Source organism: Hylobates moloch, unplaced genomic scaffold (assembly GCF_009828535.3).
Source record: "Hylobates moloch isolate HMO894 unplaced genomic scaffold, HMol_V3 SCAFFOLD_8, whole genome shotgun sequence".
Lineage (NCBI taxonomy): Eukaryota > Metazoa > Chordata > Mammalia > Primates > Hylobatidae > Hylobates > Hylobates moloch.
The window spans coordinates 48,381,107-48,400,999 of record NW_026652283.1 but is presented as its reverse complement, the minus strand read 5'-3'; the positions used below and the strand labels follow the sequence as shown (position 1 = coordinate 48,400,999).

The following is a 19,893-nucleotide window of genomic DNA, read 5'->3' as shown; positions in this document are numbered from 1 at the left end:
CAGGGCACTGCAGAGTTCTGGACCAGGAGTAGAGAGTTGGGGGTGAGTCCACTCTGCCCTCAGCTCATTGTGTGGCCTTAGGCAAGCCCCATCCTGCCTGCTCTGGACCCCCTAGCCTCCTCTCCTCTTTAATATGAGGAGGCCACAGGATGAGATCAGTGGTTCTCAAACTAGGCTCCAGGGTACCTGTGGGTTCCACAGAAGGGCCTTGGTGCAGAAGTCTCTACTGCAGGAGGACATAGAGCTAGTGAGACTTCAGGCAGCCGCCTGCCTCCCTTACAGCAACCAGGGAAGTTTCTATTTTTACCTTCTCCATATTTTGAGTTCTATGTAAGGTTCCTTTGGAAAATAACAGCAAGAACATGGCTTTAAAAGGCCTGAAAAGCCTCTGGACCAGATGACCTCCAGGGCTCTTCCAGCTCCAATCTGGGAAGCTTTGGGTCTATTTTCCTCTCAATTTTATTTAACCAACACTTATCCAGCACTTACTACATGCCAGGACTGTTTTTAGCACCCCACAGATTATAACATACTAAATTCACTGGAACACCTTCCAGCTCTGTGATGGTTGCATGATTGCAGAAGCAACTCTGTGAGTCGAGCAAGGTCCTGGGGAGACATTTCTCCTCCAGTCAGATCTTCTGGGTGCCTGGGCCGATGACCTCACCACAGGTCAGGTGTTGCCTTGGCCAAGCCGATGCCGAGAAGCAAGGAAGCAGGTGTGTGCAGTGGCCGAGTGTAGTCACGGGAAGCCTGTGTCCCAGGCCCCCAGAGGAGGACAGCAGATCAACTCGACATGGACACTTTCATCCGAGGCATGCGCCATGTGGGAGGAAGTGCCTGTTGCCTTAGCAATGCCCACAGCAACAGGGCCACTGCCTCCTGTGATCCATCCCCAGCCACCATGCTGCCATCGACACCCTGCACCAGATGGCTACATATCAGATTTCAGTGGTGGCGGCCAGAGCCTAGAGGCCTGGAGAAGGCCCAGAGGTGGAGTTTTGGGTAGGAGGTGGTGGGGGCTGACCTCATCTCCAGCCAGCTCATTACGTGGAGCAGCCTGGGCTCCATCCAGTGCAATCTAGCGCTCCTGCCCAGCCATGAACAAAAAAGAGAGGGGAGGGAGGTGATCTCACGAGCACACACTTTGCCCTGTTGCCTATGTTAGTACTTTGGCCTGGCTGTGCACACCTGTTTCATGAGCTTTTCTGGTCAGATGATGTGTTCTTGAACCAAGTGACTGCTGCCACTTGGTGGGACCTTCTGCCACAAGGTGATGGCGTGCCTCAGAATGCAGAGTGCAGAAGTTGTAGGGGCTAGATTTAAGGACTCAGCAGCCTTGAACTATGAAGTGACCATAGCAGGTGTCAAAGAAATAAAGAAACAATGAAGTGACACTTTGTCTTCACCAGGCACAGTGCTGAGTGCTGCAGATTCAAAAATGAACAAGACACAATTCCTGCCTTGAAGAAGCTCATAACCTAATATGGGAGGCTGGTAGCTAAACAGCAAATACAATATAATATTCACTCCATAGTGAAAGGAAGCATGGTGTATCAGTTATCTATCACCACAGCTATGCTGTGTAACAAGTTTTCCACTCATGCATCTGGGGCCAATTGTGAATAGTCTCTGCTGATCTTGGCTGGGCTGCTTCACATGTCTGGGGATTGGCAGGCTGTTGGCTGGTCTTGGTGGAGGATGGCCTTCGCTGGACGGCTCTGCCCCACATGTCTCTCATCATCCAGCAGGCTAGCCTGGATTGTTCTCGGGGCAGTGGCAGAGGTGCAGGCAGCAGCAGCAGCAGCACATAACTGCTTTTCAGGCCTGCATTTGTAATGGTTACTAGCATCCCCTTGGCTGAAGGATGTCCGGGGTCAGAATGGAAAGGAGCTACAAAGTTCCATGGAAAAGGGCATGAATACAGGGAGGGGCTAAGGTTTAGGGCCATTAATCTATCAGTCTGCCACCCATGGAGGCTGTGGGAGCCCCAGGGAGGGGCCTAACCCAGCCCCCAGGTGGTCAGAGAAGCTTCCTGGAGGAGACAGCTGAGGAGAGTCTGGACAGCTAAGTCTGAGTTTGCAAATGGAGACTGGAGGGAGCCGATTTCCCTATGGAACAGCATATACAGAGGCACAAAGGCAGAAGATTTTCTTTTGCTTGAAGGAATGCTGAGTATTTTAGTATTTGGAGGCATGAAAGCCATGTAAGAAATGAGGTTATTGACCACAGCAGGGTCCAGGTTACTGTCTTGGAGGCTCTACTGAAGAGCTAGCCCTTTAGCCTGCAGGCAGGAGGGACCTGTGAACGTTTTGAGCAAAAGAGAGAGAGATCATCAGATGTGTGCATTTAAAAGATGACCATGACAGATAACTATGGCATAGAAGAGAAGGGAGGAGGTGTGCCAGGAGATGGGTGGGACTGGTGCAGGGGACTCAACGAGAGATGCTTGGGCCTGAATTGAGGTGGGTGGCGAGGCTGGGAACTTGACGTCCAAGGCATTGTGCAGACAGAATGAGCAGGGTCTAAAGACTGAGGGCTAGACTGGGCTAACAGCAGGGACCGGTTCTCTGAGGCAGCCTCCTGACTTTCTGCACAGGGACCAAGTTTTTCTCTTTATCTGTATTAAATAGCCCAAATAATGATCAGCCTCCTCCCTTCTGCTGAACAAAGGAGTCTGGGATACTTTGTCAGCTAAAACTAGCCCCAGGCCTAGCTGTGTGAATTGAGCAAGTCCCTCCCTTGCCTTCCCTTCCCTGGGCCTCAGTGTCCCCATCTAAAATGAGCAGGTTGTGTTCCATTAGAGCCACGATCCTCAAATGCCAGAGGCAGTCAGACTGTTTAGGAAGTGTGCAGGGATCCCATTAAAAATACAGAGCCTCTGATCCCAGAGGGCGAGGTCTAGGCATCTGACGTTTTGTCTAGCACTCCAAGTGATCCTGACTCTCACAGATGTGGCTGGGCACAGGCACGGTGGCCTGGAGGACAGAGGAGCTTGAGGACATGCATGCTGAATACAAGGATAGATCAGATGCTCGGGACCGAGCTCCTCAGGCCTTTCCCTGGGTGAGGAAGGCTTCCAGGGTAGGCGGCCTTTAGGTTGGGCCTTGACATCCAACCGGGCCTTTTGTTTTTGTCCTGTTGCTTTGTTTGCAGGATGCTCTTGATTACAAAATTAGTTCATGCACTTTTAAGCACAGGAACACAAAGGAGTCAAAAGAAAAACTCACCCGTCATTCTGAAACTCAGACACAAGTTGGGTTCTCATTTTGCTGCTTCTTTAATAAGATGTTGAGACCCAGAGCAGGAGTGGGGACCTGTATGGGCAAAGGGCTGGAGGTGAGAGCAGGCTGAACGTGCTCAGAGACATGAGGCAGGAGCAGAAACTGGAAACACGCAGCCTGAGCCAGCTAGTGACAGCCCCACACACCTTCTCTGTTTCAGGCCTGTTGCTCTGAAGTCCAGAGGGAGGAGGGCCAGTCCTAGAGCTTAGCCAGGGTCCCTGAGCACAGCCCTCATTCCTCTCTCTTTCCTCGGCCCAGGTGCTGTTTGCCCTGAACCAAACCCTGCTGCAGCAGGAGAGTGTGCGGGCCGGGAGCCTGCAGGCCTCCTACACCACGGAGGACCTCATCAAGCACTACAACTGCGGAGACCTCAGCGCAGTCATCTTCAACCACGACACATCCCAGGTGAGGCTCCTCTCCAAAGACCTGGATACCTGGCATTTATTAGATCCCTACTACATGCCAGGCATAGGTAATCTTCTCTCCAGCCATGGCAAGAAGGAGCTATCGTTATTCCCCTTTTATAAGCGGGGAAATTGAGGCTAGAGATGAGAACAGATTTGTCCAAGGCAACACAGCTTATGAGTTGTTGAGTTTTAAGTTACCAAGAGCAGCAGCTTGAGCCAGATCTATGTGGCTCTGGGGCCTAGGACCCTGGAAACGTAGCTTGTAAGACCAGGGAGGCCTCTGAGAGGTTCAGTTCTACATCTGGGGAAATTAAGTTCCAGGGAAGGAAAAGCCCACAGTTACTCAGAGCTTGGACTTGAGTTCAGACCAGAGCATTCTGCTTTGATTTGAGTCTCAGAGGAAAGATTGTCACCAGCTGGTCGGGCAGCAAGTAGAACCCAAGGGGCTGAGCATGGCTCACCCCTGCTCAGACTCCACCATGCCTCCCCATTCATTGCTGTCAGGGTGAATTCCAAGATGCTTCCTCCAGCATTCAAGGACCTTACAACGTGCCCTCTGCTGGCCTTGTCACAGCCCAGGTTCCCCACCCTACAGACCTTGCTCTGCGGACTGTGGAACTTGCGACTCTTCCATTGCGCCTTGTCTTTTCAAGCTTCTGGGCCTTTGTTCAGGCTCCTTTCTCCTCCAGGGTTCCTCCCACTTGGTCATAGTCATATGTCACCTCCTGAGAAACCTTCCTGAGCCCCTGGATAGGGTCAGGCATTCTCCCAGGCATCTCTAGGTCCTTGTGCCTCCTCTGTCATGGTGTTTGAATACCCGTTCATTCAAGAAGCAGTTGAATTAGGCAGAACACACCACTTCCCTGCTCAGGACATTGCGTGGACTTCCCATTTTTATCCAGGTGAAAGCCAGAGTCTCTACAGTGGCCTGCGTGGCCCCCATGCTCTCTCCCTACCCTGTCACTTTCTGCTCTCCCCTCCTGCACACCACTTGGGCTGCACGGGCCTTCTTGCTGGTGTGTGAACCCACCTCACCAGCTTCTACCTTTGCACTGGCTGCTCCCTCTGCCGAATGCCTCTCCCAGGTGTGACCATGGCTTACTCCCTCTCTGCCTGCAGCACTTAACTAAAATCTCATCATCTCAATGAGGCTGGCCCCAACCACCCGACTTAGAATTGCAACCTGGCCTGCATGCCCACACTCTCACCCTCTTTATTATGCTCCACTTTTTTTCCCCATGGCCTTTGCCATCCTTATAACACACTATCTACTTGATTCATTGATTAGTGACTATTTATTGGTTGCTCTCCCTACTAGAACATAAGCTCCATGAGAGCAGGGAGTTTGGTCTGTTTTATTCATGGATTTACCTCAACTGGCTGGAGCAGCCACTGGCCCAGAGCTGGACTCAGTAAACATTTGCTGAGTGAATGAATGAATGAATGAATGAATGAAATAGTTTATAAATGCTAGACATGGTGCTATGAAAAGGGGCTTACAGTCACATAGGGAAGATGGGGAGATTCGAGAATGAATTGCACCAAAGTGTGATCCTTGCTATGAGGATGGAGTGGAGGAAGCATTTGGAGTCTGTGGAAGGAATGGCTGATTTAGAAGGGCTTGTGGGTAGGGCCTGGGACTGGGGAGAGAAGGAAAGATTTTTGCAAGATGAGAGGGCATGGAAGAACCTGAGTTGGCCATAGACAAGGGGAGGAATGATGTTCCAGCAGAGGAAATCATGCACCAGTGAGCCAGAGAGGAGAACAGGAGAAGGGGGGCTGAGAGTGTAGCCTGCAGACAGAGCCGGGCCGGGCCATGGTGTTCCTTCAGTACTTGCCCCCACAAGACCAGGAGCTCCTGAGGGTGATGGCGTGCTACCTATCTCGGTCCCCATTGCCCAGCTTAGGCCTGGCACAGAGCACGTGGCAGTGAGTGACTATCACCCTAGCAAATGTAGGCACGTGGCGTCCTTGCTGCAGCATAGAGAATGAAAGAGAAAGGAATTGGAGGCTTTGCCGCAGGACGCTCAGGATTCCGAGAGCTCTGACTCAGTGGCAGAGAAGTGAGGGTGGAGAGAAGAACCCTGACACCACGAGGCTCCTAGGAATCTCACCTACAAGTGACCCCCTTTGTGGCCAGGCCCACCCTGCTTCATCTGCTGAGGGAGACCCCCGTGAGTCCTGAGCAGCCAGGGAGCTCTGTGGCAAAAGAGGCCCTGGTCATGACTCGGGATGGTCTGGCCATGATGTGGCTAGGAGGGCGGGAGTGTGCAGGATGGGGTGCTGGCCAGACTGTGGCTGACCCTAAGCTGAGAAACGGAGGCATGAGGTGACCTCAGGAGAAGGCAAGCTCAGATTTTCTTTGAGCTTGGGTCCAGACCACTGATTTGTCTTTGGCAAGTGGAACTGCCTCAGAGGTCTCCCAACAGTTCCCGTACTTGAAGTGGGACAGAGGGTAGGTGGATTGGGCCACCTGGATTCAAAGAGCAACCCAGGCTGCCCCAAGGATGCACAGATAGAATCTAGTCGCTTGAGGAGGGGCTGGGCAACCCTACCCCAAGGTGCAGAAAAGCCTGGTGTCAGGGTAGCAAGGCTGAATCCAGTTCCCATGGGGATCTGGTGGAGGTAGGGCTGTGTCTGTAGCTGGGGGCCTCAAAGTCTGTAGGGCACTGAGGATACAGAGGCTGTGGGGCCACAGTCCCTTTGCCTGAAGGCTTTAGGGAGAAAGTGATATGAGAACCAGGCTTGGCAGTAGAGTCCCCTAGATGAGGGTAAAGAGGAGATGCCGAGGGGTGGAGAGCGCAAGCCAGAGAGCAATGTGGTCAGAAAGATGCCTCTGGCTATAACGTGGAGGATGAGGAAGCAACATCTGGAGGCCAGGGCAGGACAGGTGCAGGCCTGGGTGGATAACACTGGGAAAGGGGCCAGGGGCACCTCATCCTTGGCCGGCATCCTGGCTCCACTGTCCCCATCTGCAGCAATGGCTGCATCCCTGGCCTCTGCAGCCCCCAGGCCACTGGCACTGTCGGTGCCTAGCAACAGCAGGGTGATCCAAAGGCCTTCCCCTTGGAAGCCTGGCCTGAGCCTCAAGACTGCCTTAGGTGTAGAGTTGCTGCATGCATTTGTTGTCCAAACCCAGATAATTCTGAGAGTCAGATACAATTCAGGATCAAAATAATTAACAGGCATGGAGCAATCTCCTCCAGCCATCAACCTGGACTGTTCTGGTGAAACCAAGACACGTAGTTACCCTATTAGGTGCCTCCTCTGGGCTCACACATTCCTCGTTGTCCTCTCAAAGCACATATCCATCAGTGTTCTTGTGCACATATTGACTCCCCTATCAGGCTGTGAGCCTCATCGAGAGCAGCAGACCCAGTCTGAGGAAGCTCTCAGGCCCCCTAGCCCAACACAGGGCCCTGCTCATGGAAGTTCCCACAGGGTGTCTGTTGGTTGGATGGGCTACAGGGAAGCGGTACAGAGTTTAGATAGGTGGTGTCAGCAGACCTGAGCATTTGACCATTAGACCTGACATGGTTCATGGGTCAGGGAAGACTACACTGAACTCATCCCCCACAGCCCCACCCCAGCCCTGTCCAACCAATCGCCTCATCACCCCATCCCTGGAGACCTCACATGTCCTCTTTAAAAATTATTGTGCATCCTGCACTTAAACTTGTCATAGAAGATTTAAGGCCCCCAACAAGTCTAATGACATCATTAATTTGCTTCCATCCCAGCCCTGGCCCAAACCCAGAACTCATCCTTGGCAAGGAGCCAAGGCCCATCAGCAAGAAACATGCAGAGAATGCCGGCCAGCGGCTGGCCAGCCCCGGGAGCCTGCAGAGCTAGCCCAATTCCTTCATGGCTTTAAACTTTCCCTTTTGGGTTCTTGTCCTTGTTAATTTTTTTTGACTCCCCAATTAACAAATGGAGAATCATCTTTGTGTACATGTACATTTGTGGTCAGGAAGCATAGGAGGAGGGGCTGGACACGTGTTAGGTTCCAAGGACCCTTGGAAGGAGAGGGGAAGTGGACTGCTGCCTTCATGGTACTCTCCAGTGGTTCAGAGCCATTTATTTGTCATCTTCGTCTTTACCCTCTGCCCAAGGCCACTCTTCACTGGGAAAAGTGATGAAGCCAGCTCCATCCCCAGGCCAGTTGTGTAATAGCTGACATTGATTCAGGACTTCCTTTGTGCCAGGCACAGTGCTCAGTAAGCACTTTCCAAAATGCATCTTATTTAATCCCTACAATAATGTGTTACCCCCATGTTACCAATTTGGAAACTTAGTCTCAGAGAGGCCAAGTCACTTTCTGGTTCTAGAGAGACCACTCAACTAGTAAGCTGCAAAAGAGGGATTCCAACCCACGTTGTCCTGGCTGGCTGACTTCAGGCCCTACATTCATAACCCCATACTTCTAAGGCCCCTCAGCTCACTCATTCATTCACTGATTAGACAAATACTTATTTGGTGGTACAACATAGTTTACGTTTTTTTCCATACCTAAAGAACGGGGAGAACCTGTGAGGGTCATATTTCCAGAAATAACTCCTCTGAGTCATGGGCTTTCTGTGCTTCTCCCCATTCAGAAGCCTTCAGTGTTCCCATAGCTGCATCAAGTTCAAGCGTGCCCTGTTGTGTTAGGGTTTCCAATCATCGCTTTCAAACCCCTTTGAAAGCGTAGGGAAATGTAGGGAAGTAAGAATTCCATTGCCAACTCTGATTGGGCACTAGCAACACTGCTGTCTACAGCTGTCCAGGTTGCGCACTGCACGAGGTTAGGGGACATCAGCCATGTTACTGTCTTGTTCATCCCAGAGCAGTGAGTCGGGCCTTTCTGGCAGAGAAGCCCCATGGTGCATGTACCTTTACCTCTCCTCTCACTCTGGGGAACACACTAGGCCTTGGCCAGCAGATAGCAGAGGCAAATATCCTAGCCTCCTTAGAGTCCCTTAGGGCTCAGCCTCCATCGACTCCATTTTCCTCAGAAGGAGTGTTGACAACACTGTGGTGGCTCTAGAAGCCATGTGGCTGGGCTGCAGGACCATTTGGGGGCTTAAACCTGTGGAAAATTAGCCTCTTCATGCCAGGCTCTTCATCCACCTCACCCTTCAGTTTGCAAGGTCTGGTGTCTTGTGCTTCGGGCCTGGGTAGGTGAAGATAGAGAAGGGGGAGAGGGGACACCAGGTGGAAACCATCCTGTGAGCAGGAGCTTGGAGGTTGGAATGACACTGACAGGTTGTGAGGAAAGAGAGAGTATGTTCTGACTCCCTGCCTCCATTTCCTCAACAGCCCCGTGCACATATTGGAGGAGACAGTGCAGGAGCACCTGGGCCTGTTACCCAGGTTGGAAAGACAAAATGTTGGGAATAGAAGAACACAGTGGGGCAACTGTGGTCAGAAAGGGACAGCACAACTTTCAGTTCAAGGTTCAAGGAATCTGGGGACCTTCTTTGTGCCGGGTGTTGGGGGCCAGGAATGACAAAAGCTCTGTCCCTGAACCCAGGAAGCTCTCTGCCTAGTTCAAGACCCTGTTAATGTTGTTCCCAGGCCATGTAGCTGGGCGTATAGTGTGGGGTGATGGCGAAACACCAAGGCAGCTCCAAGCTAGGTTGTTGAGCAAACCAACATGGGGGAAGCCATGGTCCTGGGGTTGAGGTATTCAAAAAGGGATGGAGGCATTTGCATTATGTCCTGGAAAGTGGTGGTGCAGGGATGGGGAGTTGGTGGTGGCAGCAGATGGTGGCTCAGGCATTGGGAAAATCAAAAGTGATGATCCTTTCTCTCATCTCTGTAGGGTGGCATGTGCTGAATGCAGCCCATGACAGCCCCCATCCTCTTACTGAATCCCCACAATATCATCAGTTTCATCTTACAAGTGACAAAGCTGGGACTTGGAAAAGTTAAGTAACTTGCCCGGTGCCACGCAGCGTCAGAACAGGGGGTGAGCCTACTCTTGTACTTAGTGGCCTTCCTGCTGTACCAGGCAGCTCAACTGACCCTGCACATCCTCTTGCTGAACTAAATTCCTTGTACTTGCCAGCACTGGGCTCAGTGGTGAAGTGAGAGCAGTTAACAAGATGAGCACAGTGCCAGCCTCCCCAGACCTCAGCATCTGCTGACATTAAACAGGGCAGAGACACGAGGCAGAGCAACACTTGTGGAAGCCCAGCAGCTAGTCCTTATCCTGGCACTGCCACTCCACTAGTTGTGCAACTTTGCACATCTCTGGATCTTTTCCACTCTTGCTTGCTTCATCTGTAAAACTGGAATAACAATTCTTATTTGAGAGGATTTTGGAATTGATGAGAAACATGTACAAAACATGTAGCCCACTGTAGGGTCCTCATAAAAGGAAGTTGTCCAGCCCCACTAGGGCTGTGCATACTCATCCTAAGTCCACCTTGCTCCATAAAGAACTGACAGCAGGTCATGCACAGTGGCTTATGCCTATAATCCCAGCACTTTGCGAAGCCAAGGCAGGAGGATTGCTTGAGCCAGGAGGAGTTCGAGATCGGCCAGGGCAACATAGTGGGATTCCGTCTCTACAAAATATTTAAAAATTAGCTGGTCATGGTGGTGCATACCTATTTGGGAGGCTGAGGCAGGAGGATGGCTTGAGCCAGAGAGTTGAGGCTGCAGCGAGCCACTGCACTCCAACCTGGGTGACAGTAAGACCCTTTATCAAAAAAAAAAAAAAAAACTGAAGGCAGCCTCTGTCTTGCCTTTGCAGCTGCCCAACTTTATCAACACCACCCTCCCGCCACACGAGCAGGTGACGGCCCAGGAGATTGACAGCTACTTCCGCCAGGAGCTCATCTACAAGAGGAATGAGCGCATGGGGAAGAGGGTCATGGCGCTTCTACGGGAGAACGAGGACAAGATCTGCTTCTTTGCCTTCGGAGCAGGTTTGGGCCAGTGTGGGGAAGGGATTGTTTGCAGAATCCTGGGAGATATGCTTGGCTCTCCCGTAACCTCTACTTCATCGAGGGAGAAGTCAAGGCTCAGGATGGGGCAGGAAAAGCCACACAGTGCTTAGCAGCAGCACCGAGATCCAAGGCAGTTCTCAAGCGTTCTTCCATAACGGTCCCCATGGGAAAAGGGAGTGATGACCCCTGCCACAGCCAGGTTAATTTCTGTGCTGCCTTCATGCCCCCAGGCAGCCATGTGAGAGCCCAGAACTAAAGCCAGCTTCCACTGCACAGCCTAGCCTCAGGCCCACCCACAGAGCCAGGAGCAAGGCTGTGAAGCCCATGTGGCCCCAGAGGGAGAGGCTGGCTCTGGCGTCCCACAGTCCTGGCTCTAGATCCCAGCCCAACCACATCACCTTGGCTGGTACCTTCTCAAAGACTCAATTCTTTCTATATAAATGGGCAGTGATAGCAATCACTATTTGATGAACTTAAAATATCTACTTTGTAGAATAGTTGTAAAGATTAGTGATAATATTTTAAAAACAACCTGCCACATAGTAGGAACTCATAAAGGCAGCTGTAATGATCATCATGGTGATGATGATACTGAGTATAAGTATGATCATCACATGTGGAACCGTGAACTTGATGCCTGCTTCTGGGGGACGTGGCCTCCTCGTGCAAAGGGGAGTCTGCATGTTCAGGTGCAGGACTTAGCATTCCTCTCTCTGTTCCTTTTCCTTTCATTTTTCCTCTCCTCCCTCACTCTTTGTTCCCTTCTACATGGCTGTCCCTGCCAGAAACACTATGTTTACATTGGGACCAGGATATTGTGTTTGCCTCCTGTTACTACCCAGCTTTTGCTCAGTAACTTACAGCAACAGACATTTATTTCTTGCTCATGTTACTTGCAATTTGGGTTGCCAGAACTCACCTCCTGCATTGTGAGAATTAATGAGATGGCTCCTGGACATGCTTACCACACCTGGTGCCACTGTGTTCCCTTCCCCTCCTGCCACCCTCATGCCGCCCTCCAGGGCGAGCAGTCAGTCTAACCCACAAGGGCCCTTGTGGATGTCCTGATTTTGTAATGGGATATGTCCACTGTTTGAACATTCACCCCTAAGGGCAAGAGCCAGGGGCACATCTGCTGGGCCTCGCCCCTCCTTTGCAGCCCTCACGTAGTAGAGACACAGGGGAGGGGCTCAGAAGTAGATACAGTCCTCCTGGGACAGCCCCTTTAAGGCACAGCAGCTAGGCAGAAAGAGTTCTGGGTTCATGCGGGATCTCTGCCATGGCCTGTTGTGGCCTCCGGCAAGTCTCTTTCTCTCTTGTAGCCTCAGTTTACTCATCTGAACAGGAGGAGCCAGGACTTACTTGGGCCATCTAGGATTCCAGAGCTATTCAGCCTTGGGTTTTAGAGAAGGGAGGGATTCCTGTAGGGGTCTAGAGGCAGGAGCAGGACCTTGACTGGCAGCATGGAGAGGGTAAGCCACTCTCCAGCTGCAGGGCACCTGCTGGGAGCTCGGAGTGAGTCAGGATAGCTGCGAGGACTGTTCAGGGAAGAGTCCCCTCCCACTCCCCCACCATCCAGCTGCCTTGTCCACCCTCCCTCCTATAGGCATTAGGGCAGTGCATCCTGCTCTGGAACAGCCCCCAGTAGACTCCAAATGGGGAACCACCCTGAGTCATCCAGCCCCCAGGCTCCTCCCCAGGCCTAAGGGGAGCCCCCAGAGAGTGCAGTCAGTGAGGGGCCCTTCATTCCACACACCCCACCTGAGTAGTCCTGCCTGCCCCAGGACCCAGGAGCAGAGTCTCCCAGGGCTGGGGGTAGCTACCACCAGCTCTGTCTATGAGCAAGAAGGCAGGAGAGTCTAACAATGAAAATCACAGCAGTGAGGGGAGCCGTGGACACTAACCTCCTTTTCCTGAAACCCTAGGTCTGTGGGGGCACCGATGTCTACTCTAGCACCAGGCCAGCACACAGGCATCATGCCCAATGCCAGCTTCTCCCATCTCCAAAATGTAATCAGTCCCCAGTGAATCCTGTTGACAGGCCACCAGAAAGACCTCACACCCATCCACGCTGTCCATGCCCACTGGCACTATCCCAGTCCCAGCCTCCTCCCCTTCTCCCTGCCTCTGGACTGCTCCCCACACTGTGGTCAGTGAGTGGTGCTGGCTTTGTCTCCCATGCTCGCCTCAGAGGTGGGGCACCACTTAATCATCGCTGTGTCTTTGGTAGCGTGTAATAGGCTTTGAGCTTGCTGAGTGAGTGAAAGAATGAATGAGTGAAGAAATGAACATTGACCAGGGTCTCCCATCCTGTTTTCCTCTGGGCTGCTGAATTTATAAGGATAGGCCAGCAGTAAAGTCAGGGCAAAGGGAATCTCACCTGCGCTCTCATGAATCCACTCTCCAAAAACAACAGATCTGGAGCCACGTGCAGATCCTGCTGGCAGCTGCCACTTCTCCTGGCTCAGCCATGCCTGGTACAAACGGCCCACTCTGCACAGCAGATCTCCTTTCCACCCAAGAATTTCCAAGCTGGACAGAGCCTCTGAGCTTGAGCTGCCCACCTCATCCTAGCTGTGGGAAAACTGAGGTCCACAGAGGGCAGGGACATGAGCAAAGCCCCCAGAAAGTCCAGGACAAGGCCAGAACTGTACCCCAGGCCCAGGAGCTATGATCCAAGGGCTCTGTTTTTGTGTGTGGGGCATTGAGCCAGCTCAGCGGGCCTGTTACAGAGTCAGCGTATTGACATGGAATGCATCGCGCGAAAGCTGTGGTGAGGGAAGTCCACTCCGGCCTCGTTACATTCTTATGATCATGTAATTTCTGAGGAGTCCCACATCCGGTGACAGGCTGACTTATGTGCAGAGTTGGGACTAAGTACTCTCTTGGTGGAGTGAGACCTGAAGACATACCCGCTCCACTCCTCACCTACCCACCTGGGGGCCCCTGCAGTTCTGTCCCCGGACTGCCAGGCAGTGGGGACCCTGAGACCCAGCTGGGCTCTTGCAGCCCATTGCCTGCTAGGTCCCAAATAACTCATAAGACCCCCAAGGCTATGGGATGTAGGAAGGGTCTATACTACCAGGAATGCACCTATCCATCCCCCAGGCCTGTGTCTGCTCATGCAAATGTCTCTCAAGCCTAGAGTCCATGGGTATCTCTAAGAAATATCTCAGGAAATAGAAACGTAATTATAAGACACACCAATGACCCCCCAACCCAGCCTTGCCAGGTGTCCGAGCCAAGCCCCTGCTGGGGGCTCTTCTGTCATTCCACGACAGGCCCAGCCTCAGTGTCCAGTTGAAGTTCCTGAAAGCTCTGTGGTTCTGGAGTCTGGATGGGGCCAAGCATGTGAAGGTGAGAGATTGAGCCTACGCCTGCCTGGCCCCTCCAGTGCTTGTTAGGACCCTGGCCCAGCCCAGCTCCAGAATCCTGCCCTGAGAGCCTGCGAGGACAGACAGGGATTTCCAGTGCTGACAGCAGTCTGGCTTCTCCTCTCTTCTGCTCTGAGGGGGCTTCAGTGCAAAGGGTAAGAGTTTTGGGGTCAGGAGGCCTGGTTGTAAAGTGTGGCTCTGCCACTGTGAGCTAAGAGACGCTGGCAAAGCCATTTCACCTCCAAGGGCCTCAGTCCCTCATCTGTAAAACTGGGACAATACATCTGCCTCATGGGATTGTTCTGGATACACTCATTTGAGAACACAGTATTAAAATGCTCTTCCATGGTGGAAGGATTCTTATCATAAAAGCCCTTACTATGTGCCAGCCACCATTCCAGGCTCTCTGATTACATAACACCACGAGATGGGTTTTAATGATACTCATTTTGCAGATGAAAACAAAGGCTCAGGGAAGATGAACGGCTTCCTCAAGGCCGTGGAGGCAGACCTGCCATGTGAACCCTGGCCTCTTGAGTCCCAGGTGTGGCCATCTCCCTTGCACGTGGTGCCCTTGCTGTATGCTTACAAAAGTGTTGATGATTTTGTGGAAACAAGTGCCTGTTTAGCTGGTGCATCTCATAAAATACTCTTAGCATCTGTGATCTTTCTGCAACTTGGCACTGTGTGACCTCTTCTGGAAGTTACTCTGCAGTTCGGGGCAGGTGGGGTGCAATTGTGTGACAACCTTGAGCAGGCCTGGGTGATGCTGGGGGGGGGGGGGGGGCCGGGGGGGGCCCCCCCCGGCCGGGGGGGGGGGGGGGGGGGGGGGGGGGGGCCCAGATGGAAGCCCTCCCTATCCTGGAGGTGGCTGTGGCCAGTGTGCAAGCCTAGATGTTCTGGAAGTAGCCAGGCTATGGCCATGGAGGGGGCATGTCATCCAGAGGGGAGAAAAAGCCCATTTTCTGTCTGCTGAGCTCCTGTAGCTGGACAGGCTGAGCCTCAAGAGCCCCCCAAGATTTTTTAGTCCAGTTGCTTGTAGATGCACGTCCTTGGGTTTCCTCTGGTCTACAATTAACAGAAAAATAAGTACAAGGTGGTGAATTCCTTATTAGCTAAATTTATTCAATTTACAGGTTTATATTCTGAAATTATCTCCTTTCAACTGTGTTTGAAGTTAAAATATTCCTTACTTAAGAAAATTAAAAAGATGATGGTGGGAGGCAGATAAAAGTCTCAAATTCCTTACTTGGCAAAATGAATATCTGGTAATTGCATTGTTCTCCCCACTCACCCTCCTCTTTTTTTTTTTTTTTTAAGATGAGAAAGAATTGAGCATGCTTGAAATGTGACGAAGAGAATATTCTAGGATGGGTGAGGCTGATCATACAGGAGAGAGGGGGGAAAAATGATAAGCCTGAGGTTCCAAGAAGGCAGCAAGGTGGCGACCAGAGCTCGGGTGCAGGGTTAAGGAGGATGCCTTGGTTGGAGGAAGACACCTCTTCACCTGTAACTGAAGGGAAGGAGGGAGGAGGCTGGTAGGCAAGTCATTTGGCAGCCAAAAAGGGAGCAAATTCTCAGCTGATGGCTTCTAATCAGAGCACCACTGTCTGAAGTAGAAGGTGAAGTCATCCACAGAGGAAGAGGAGAGAGAAGGGAGGATTCTCAGGTGAGACTATTTGACATAAGAGAAATTGGCCACAAGAACTGATCAGGACAAGAAGTTAAAGATGTTTCCTCCCGTGGGCCATTATGATTGATTGGTAGCACCTGCCCGGAACGTTATGGTATACAATGATAAAGTCACATCAGAGCCCAGCAGAGAAGAGGCCCTGATTGATTTGTGATGTCTGCTGTGGACCGAGATTAGGGCACATGCCAGCCACAAATCTGCTCTGTCTACGCTAGGAACATAGAGGATGCTGACTGCAATGAGGGCGCCCATGAACCTGCCAAGTCACAGGTGTAAGATTTTCTCCAGCAACACGAAGCAGCTGGGGTGTAAATGTGGATGTTGTCACCCAGGCCTGTGTGCTGATTTTATCCTAGCACCCACTGCTCAGTGATCATCCCATTGCACGTGAACTACTCCAGGACAGGGCACATATGCCTCAGAATTGCTGATACCTAAGAGATGTTCTATGAGGACATACTGGACCAAATCACACAGAATGAAGTTCATTCCATTGAGTCAAGGTATCTCCAGGCCCAATTGCAGGGGTGGGGTCCAGTCTTATGCACTAGAAGAAAATTACAATTTTACGCTTAGTTCCAGGGAAACAGGTTTCTCAGGATATTTACTTGTTCAGCCATCCAGAAATCTTCTAGCATTATTTTTTCCTGGACTAAAGTGAGTAATGTAGGAATTAGAGGAACTAGGCTGGAGACATGAGCCAGACTCAGGGGTGGACCAGGTAACCTCTGGGGCCCATTCATTTCAAACTCTGAGAACCAGTGGTTATCACGCACTCCGTCCCTAGCACGTGCTATAATCTGAGTAGAATTCTAACTTCTGACATTCCAAAATCCTTGACCCTAACATGCTGTTGCTTTAAAGTTGCACAGCTCTAACATTCCAGCATGCTGTAATCAGAGCCTTCTAACATGCTAGCATTATTTGCTCCAGCCACTCTTGGATTCCTTGGGAGGAGTATGGAGCTAAGAGCCTTCCAGGAATGGAAATCATACTTCGCAGGACTGCTGTCACCTGCTTCACAGGGAGCAGAAGTCCAGGCAGAAGGCAGATCTTGAAGAGTTAAGAGGCAAACAGTGTGAGCACCAGAGACAGAGAGGCTGGCTCCATTACCCAGGCACCCACACATTTGGCACATGCAGCCCCCAGGCTCATGCCAGCCTGTTTCTACCCCAGCTAGAGTGCCGCAGACCCTTAATCCAAAACACACCTGTGAAGCTGGGACACAGAAGCAGATCAGAGGTGAAGACCCAGGCTTGAGAGAAGGGAGAGATAGATATAAGACCAACACACAGAATACCATTAACACCTTTTAAAATTCATAACGATAGAAATTGCTCCCTAGAGAGTGGACACCATCCTGCTTGAAAAAATTCCCATATCCATCAACTTATATGGCCCTTCCACATCCTCAATTCCTCTTGGAGGGAAACAGGATGGTATTTATTATTCCATTTGGCTGATCAGTAAATCCAAGTACAGATGGGATATCAGAGAGTCTTAGAACTGGAGTGAAATGGTGGTCACATTGTCTAGGTCATTCTTCCTGATGACCAGGAAGTCATCCTGATCCCTAAAAAATCCATCCAGCTGTCACTTGGGCCCTCTGTTCTGCTGGGAATTCTTCTGCTGGGCCTTCCCTGATTTCCTCTCTGGGCTCCCATAGGCCTCCAGGATTTTGCTATCACAGCCTCTCTCATGCTCCCGGTCTAGGATGTCCACTCCCTGAGCACTAAGAAGGTGCGTATTACCCACTGTTGAATGAATGAATGAGTGAATGCACCAACCCTGAGGTCCATAAGCAGAAATGCTGCCTGCTTCTACATTACCCCACAGCAAAACCCAGCCTAAAACCTACATCTTCTGCCCCCATGGTGGGAGACTGAGGGGTCGAGCCACATCACATCTGCCTTTGGAAGTTGAGGCTAGATTGACAAATGAAAAGACCTAAGGAAAGAGAGTCCCAGGTACTGTTGAGTAAACCATGCAATCACAGCTAGAGGAGGGGGAGTTTGGTGCTAAGCAGGAGCGTTTGTAGGGAGGGGAGGTGGCAAGATGATTAGGTAGGGAAAAGCCAGAAAAGAAAGAAAATAGAGAAAGGTGACAGTTACGCCAAAGACATGAGGGTAGAAAGGGGATTCTGAGATCTATGTGGCCTTCTCAGAGTCTTTCCTCCTCTGTCTGCACAGTGAGGGGCTTTAGACAGAGCTAGGTCCAAGATCCCCTTTAGCCCCCAACATTCAGCATTTCCACACATGTCTAACAGAGAGTTTGAGTGACTGGCACTGAAAGGAGGCAGGGTAAGTTAGAGAAGGCTTCCTGGAGGAGATGAAAACCAGTTGAAATGTCCCTGATGCAGATCCAGCTGCCTTCCAGTTTACTCATCATCTCCATAGTCCTCAGGGCAAGACCCACACCCACCTCCTTCCCCATCATGGTTTCTTCACTTGGTGGCCTCAGAAATGGCAGCCCTTCAGAGCTCATAGCTGGGCACAGAAGAGCAGCCATGGTCCATATAAGGCCTTTTTCACCTTGGAAACAAGAGGCAGGCCAGTCACAGTGGCTCACATTTGTAGTCCCAGCACTTTGGGAGGCTGAGGCAGGAGGATCACTTGAAGCCAGGAGTTTGAGACCAGCCTGGGCAATATCCCAAGACCCCATTTCTACAAAAATAAAAAAATTCGCCAGTCATAGTCATGGTGATGCATGCCTATAGTCCCAGGTACTCAAGAGGCTAAGGTGAAAGGGTTGCTTGAGCCCAGATGTCAAGGCTGCAGTGAGCCAAGGCTGCACTCCAGCCTGGGTGACAGAGTGAGACCCCCATCTCTAAAAAAAACAAAACAAATGAACAAACAAAAATAACAGCTGCTATCCTCTCTCACTGGCAAGCACCCTGGTCTGCCACCCTCCCCAAGCTGGAGCTTGAGGCCACGGCATCTGAAGTGTTTCAGAATTTCCAACGGTGCTTCAAAGGGCCCTGCCACCCCACCACACATGCATCTGGCAGCTGGCATGCCTGTGAAGGGCTGCAATCCCTGGCCAGAGTCGCCGTTGCTGCTTCAGGCCAGAACATCCAGCCAGCCAGAGGAACATCCCCTCCTGGCTTGTCCCTAGCTGGAGCCAGCCCTCACCCTCCGAAACAGGGGAGAGTCTAGAAGAACAGAGTGCCCACACCCCAGGCCGGATCCCAGGGCTGCTCCATCAGTGAAGGAGAATGTACGAATCTGGCAGGGAGCTCAACATTCTTCCTGGACAGTGTGAGAAAGGCAAGAGGAGAAGAAAGCGTGGATTAAGAGCATAGGCTTGGACCCAGACTGTGTGAGTTAGAAACCCTGCGTTCTCCTGATCAGAAGTTGCCTTGGGCAGATCAGTTGCTTCACTTCTCTCAGCCTGTGGCCTCCCACTCTGCAGATGATCCTGAGATCCAGCTCACTAGCACTCAGGGCCTGGCCTTGCACAGTCACTCCGTAAATGTGAGCTCTTGTGTTGCCACCATTATTTCAGGGTCCCTGGCCCCTCAGAGCTCGAAGTCCTCTAAGAACAGGACTCCCACACAGGAGACAGTAGAGCCGCTGGGGTCGAGGGGCAGAAGTGCTTGGTGGCCTCTGAGGATACAACTGAGATGCTGTGGGAAAACCCCAAGAGCCAAATTCAGCTCCAAGTAGCATTGAGGCTCAGGAGGCGTGGGGCCCTGTCCCTGCCAACAGGGAGCTCCCAGGAATCTTGGGGTGTTGTGATTCTAAAAAAGGAGCCTCTGGGTGTTGTAAAGAGTGACTGCTGTGGCCATGGAGATCCCTGGCCCAGCACTGCCTCCTGCAGTTCACAGAACCCGTCACAGGCTCTGTCCTGTGCTGAACTGGAATCACCCTGCACGGCCATTGCCTGGGTCTGGGCCTTGACATGGACACACCCCCTGCCGTGCCTGGGCTGGAGCCCAGCTCTGCCCCTTTCTGCCAGTGTGACACAGGGCAAGTTCTGTTAGCCTCAGCAGGGTTGCTCCTCTCGGAATTTGTATCCATCTTTGCGGTGTTCATGGCAGAGCTGAGCTGTCCAGCTGAAGCCCTGGGGCACTTTCATTTCTGACATCCTGCGTTCTAACAGCCTCCAAAGAGGAGCAGCTGGTAAAGGCTGCTAAAGCAGGCAGAATCTCTGGTTCTACCCAGACACAGCCAGTTCCCCATAGGATGTCTGAATACCCCT

The 19,893-nt window shown here is 51.7% G+C and overlaps 1 protein-coding gene across 1 annotated transcript in view; it reads left to right on the top strand.

The window, feature by feature from the left end:
* Window positions 1-19,893, top strand: part of TRABD2B (TraB domain containing 2B) — a 243,874-nt gene that overhangs the window by 204,244 nt on the left and 19,737 nt on the right. Inside the window, exons 3-4 of the mRNA XM_032160781.2 lie at window positions 3,543-3,689; window positions 10,431-10,605. Coding sequence (XP_032016672.1) covers window positions 3,543-3,689; window positions 10,431-10,605 — 322 coding nt within the window. The remainder of the gene's footprint in view (window positions 1-3,542; window positions 3,690-10,430; window positions 10,606-19,893) is intronic.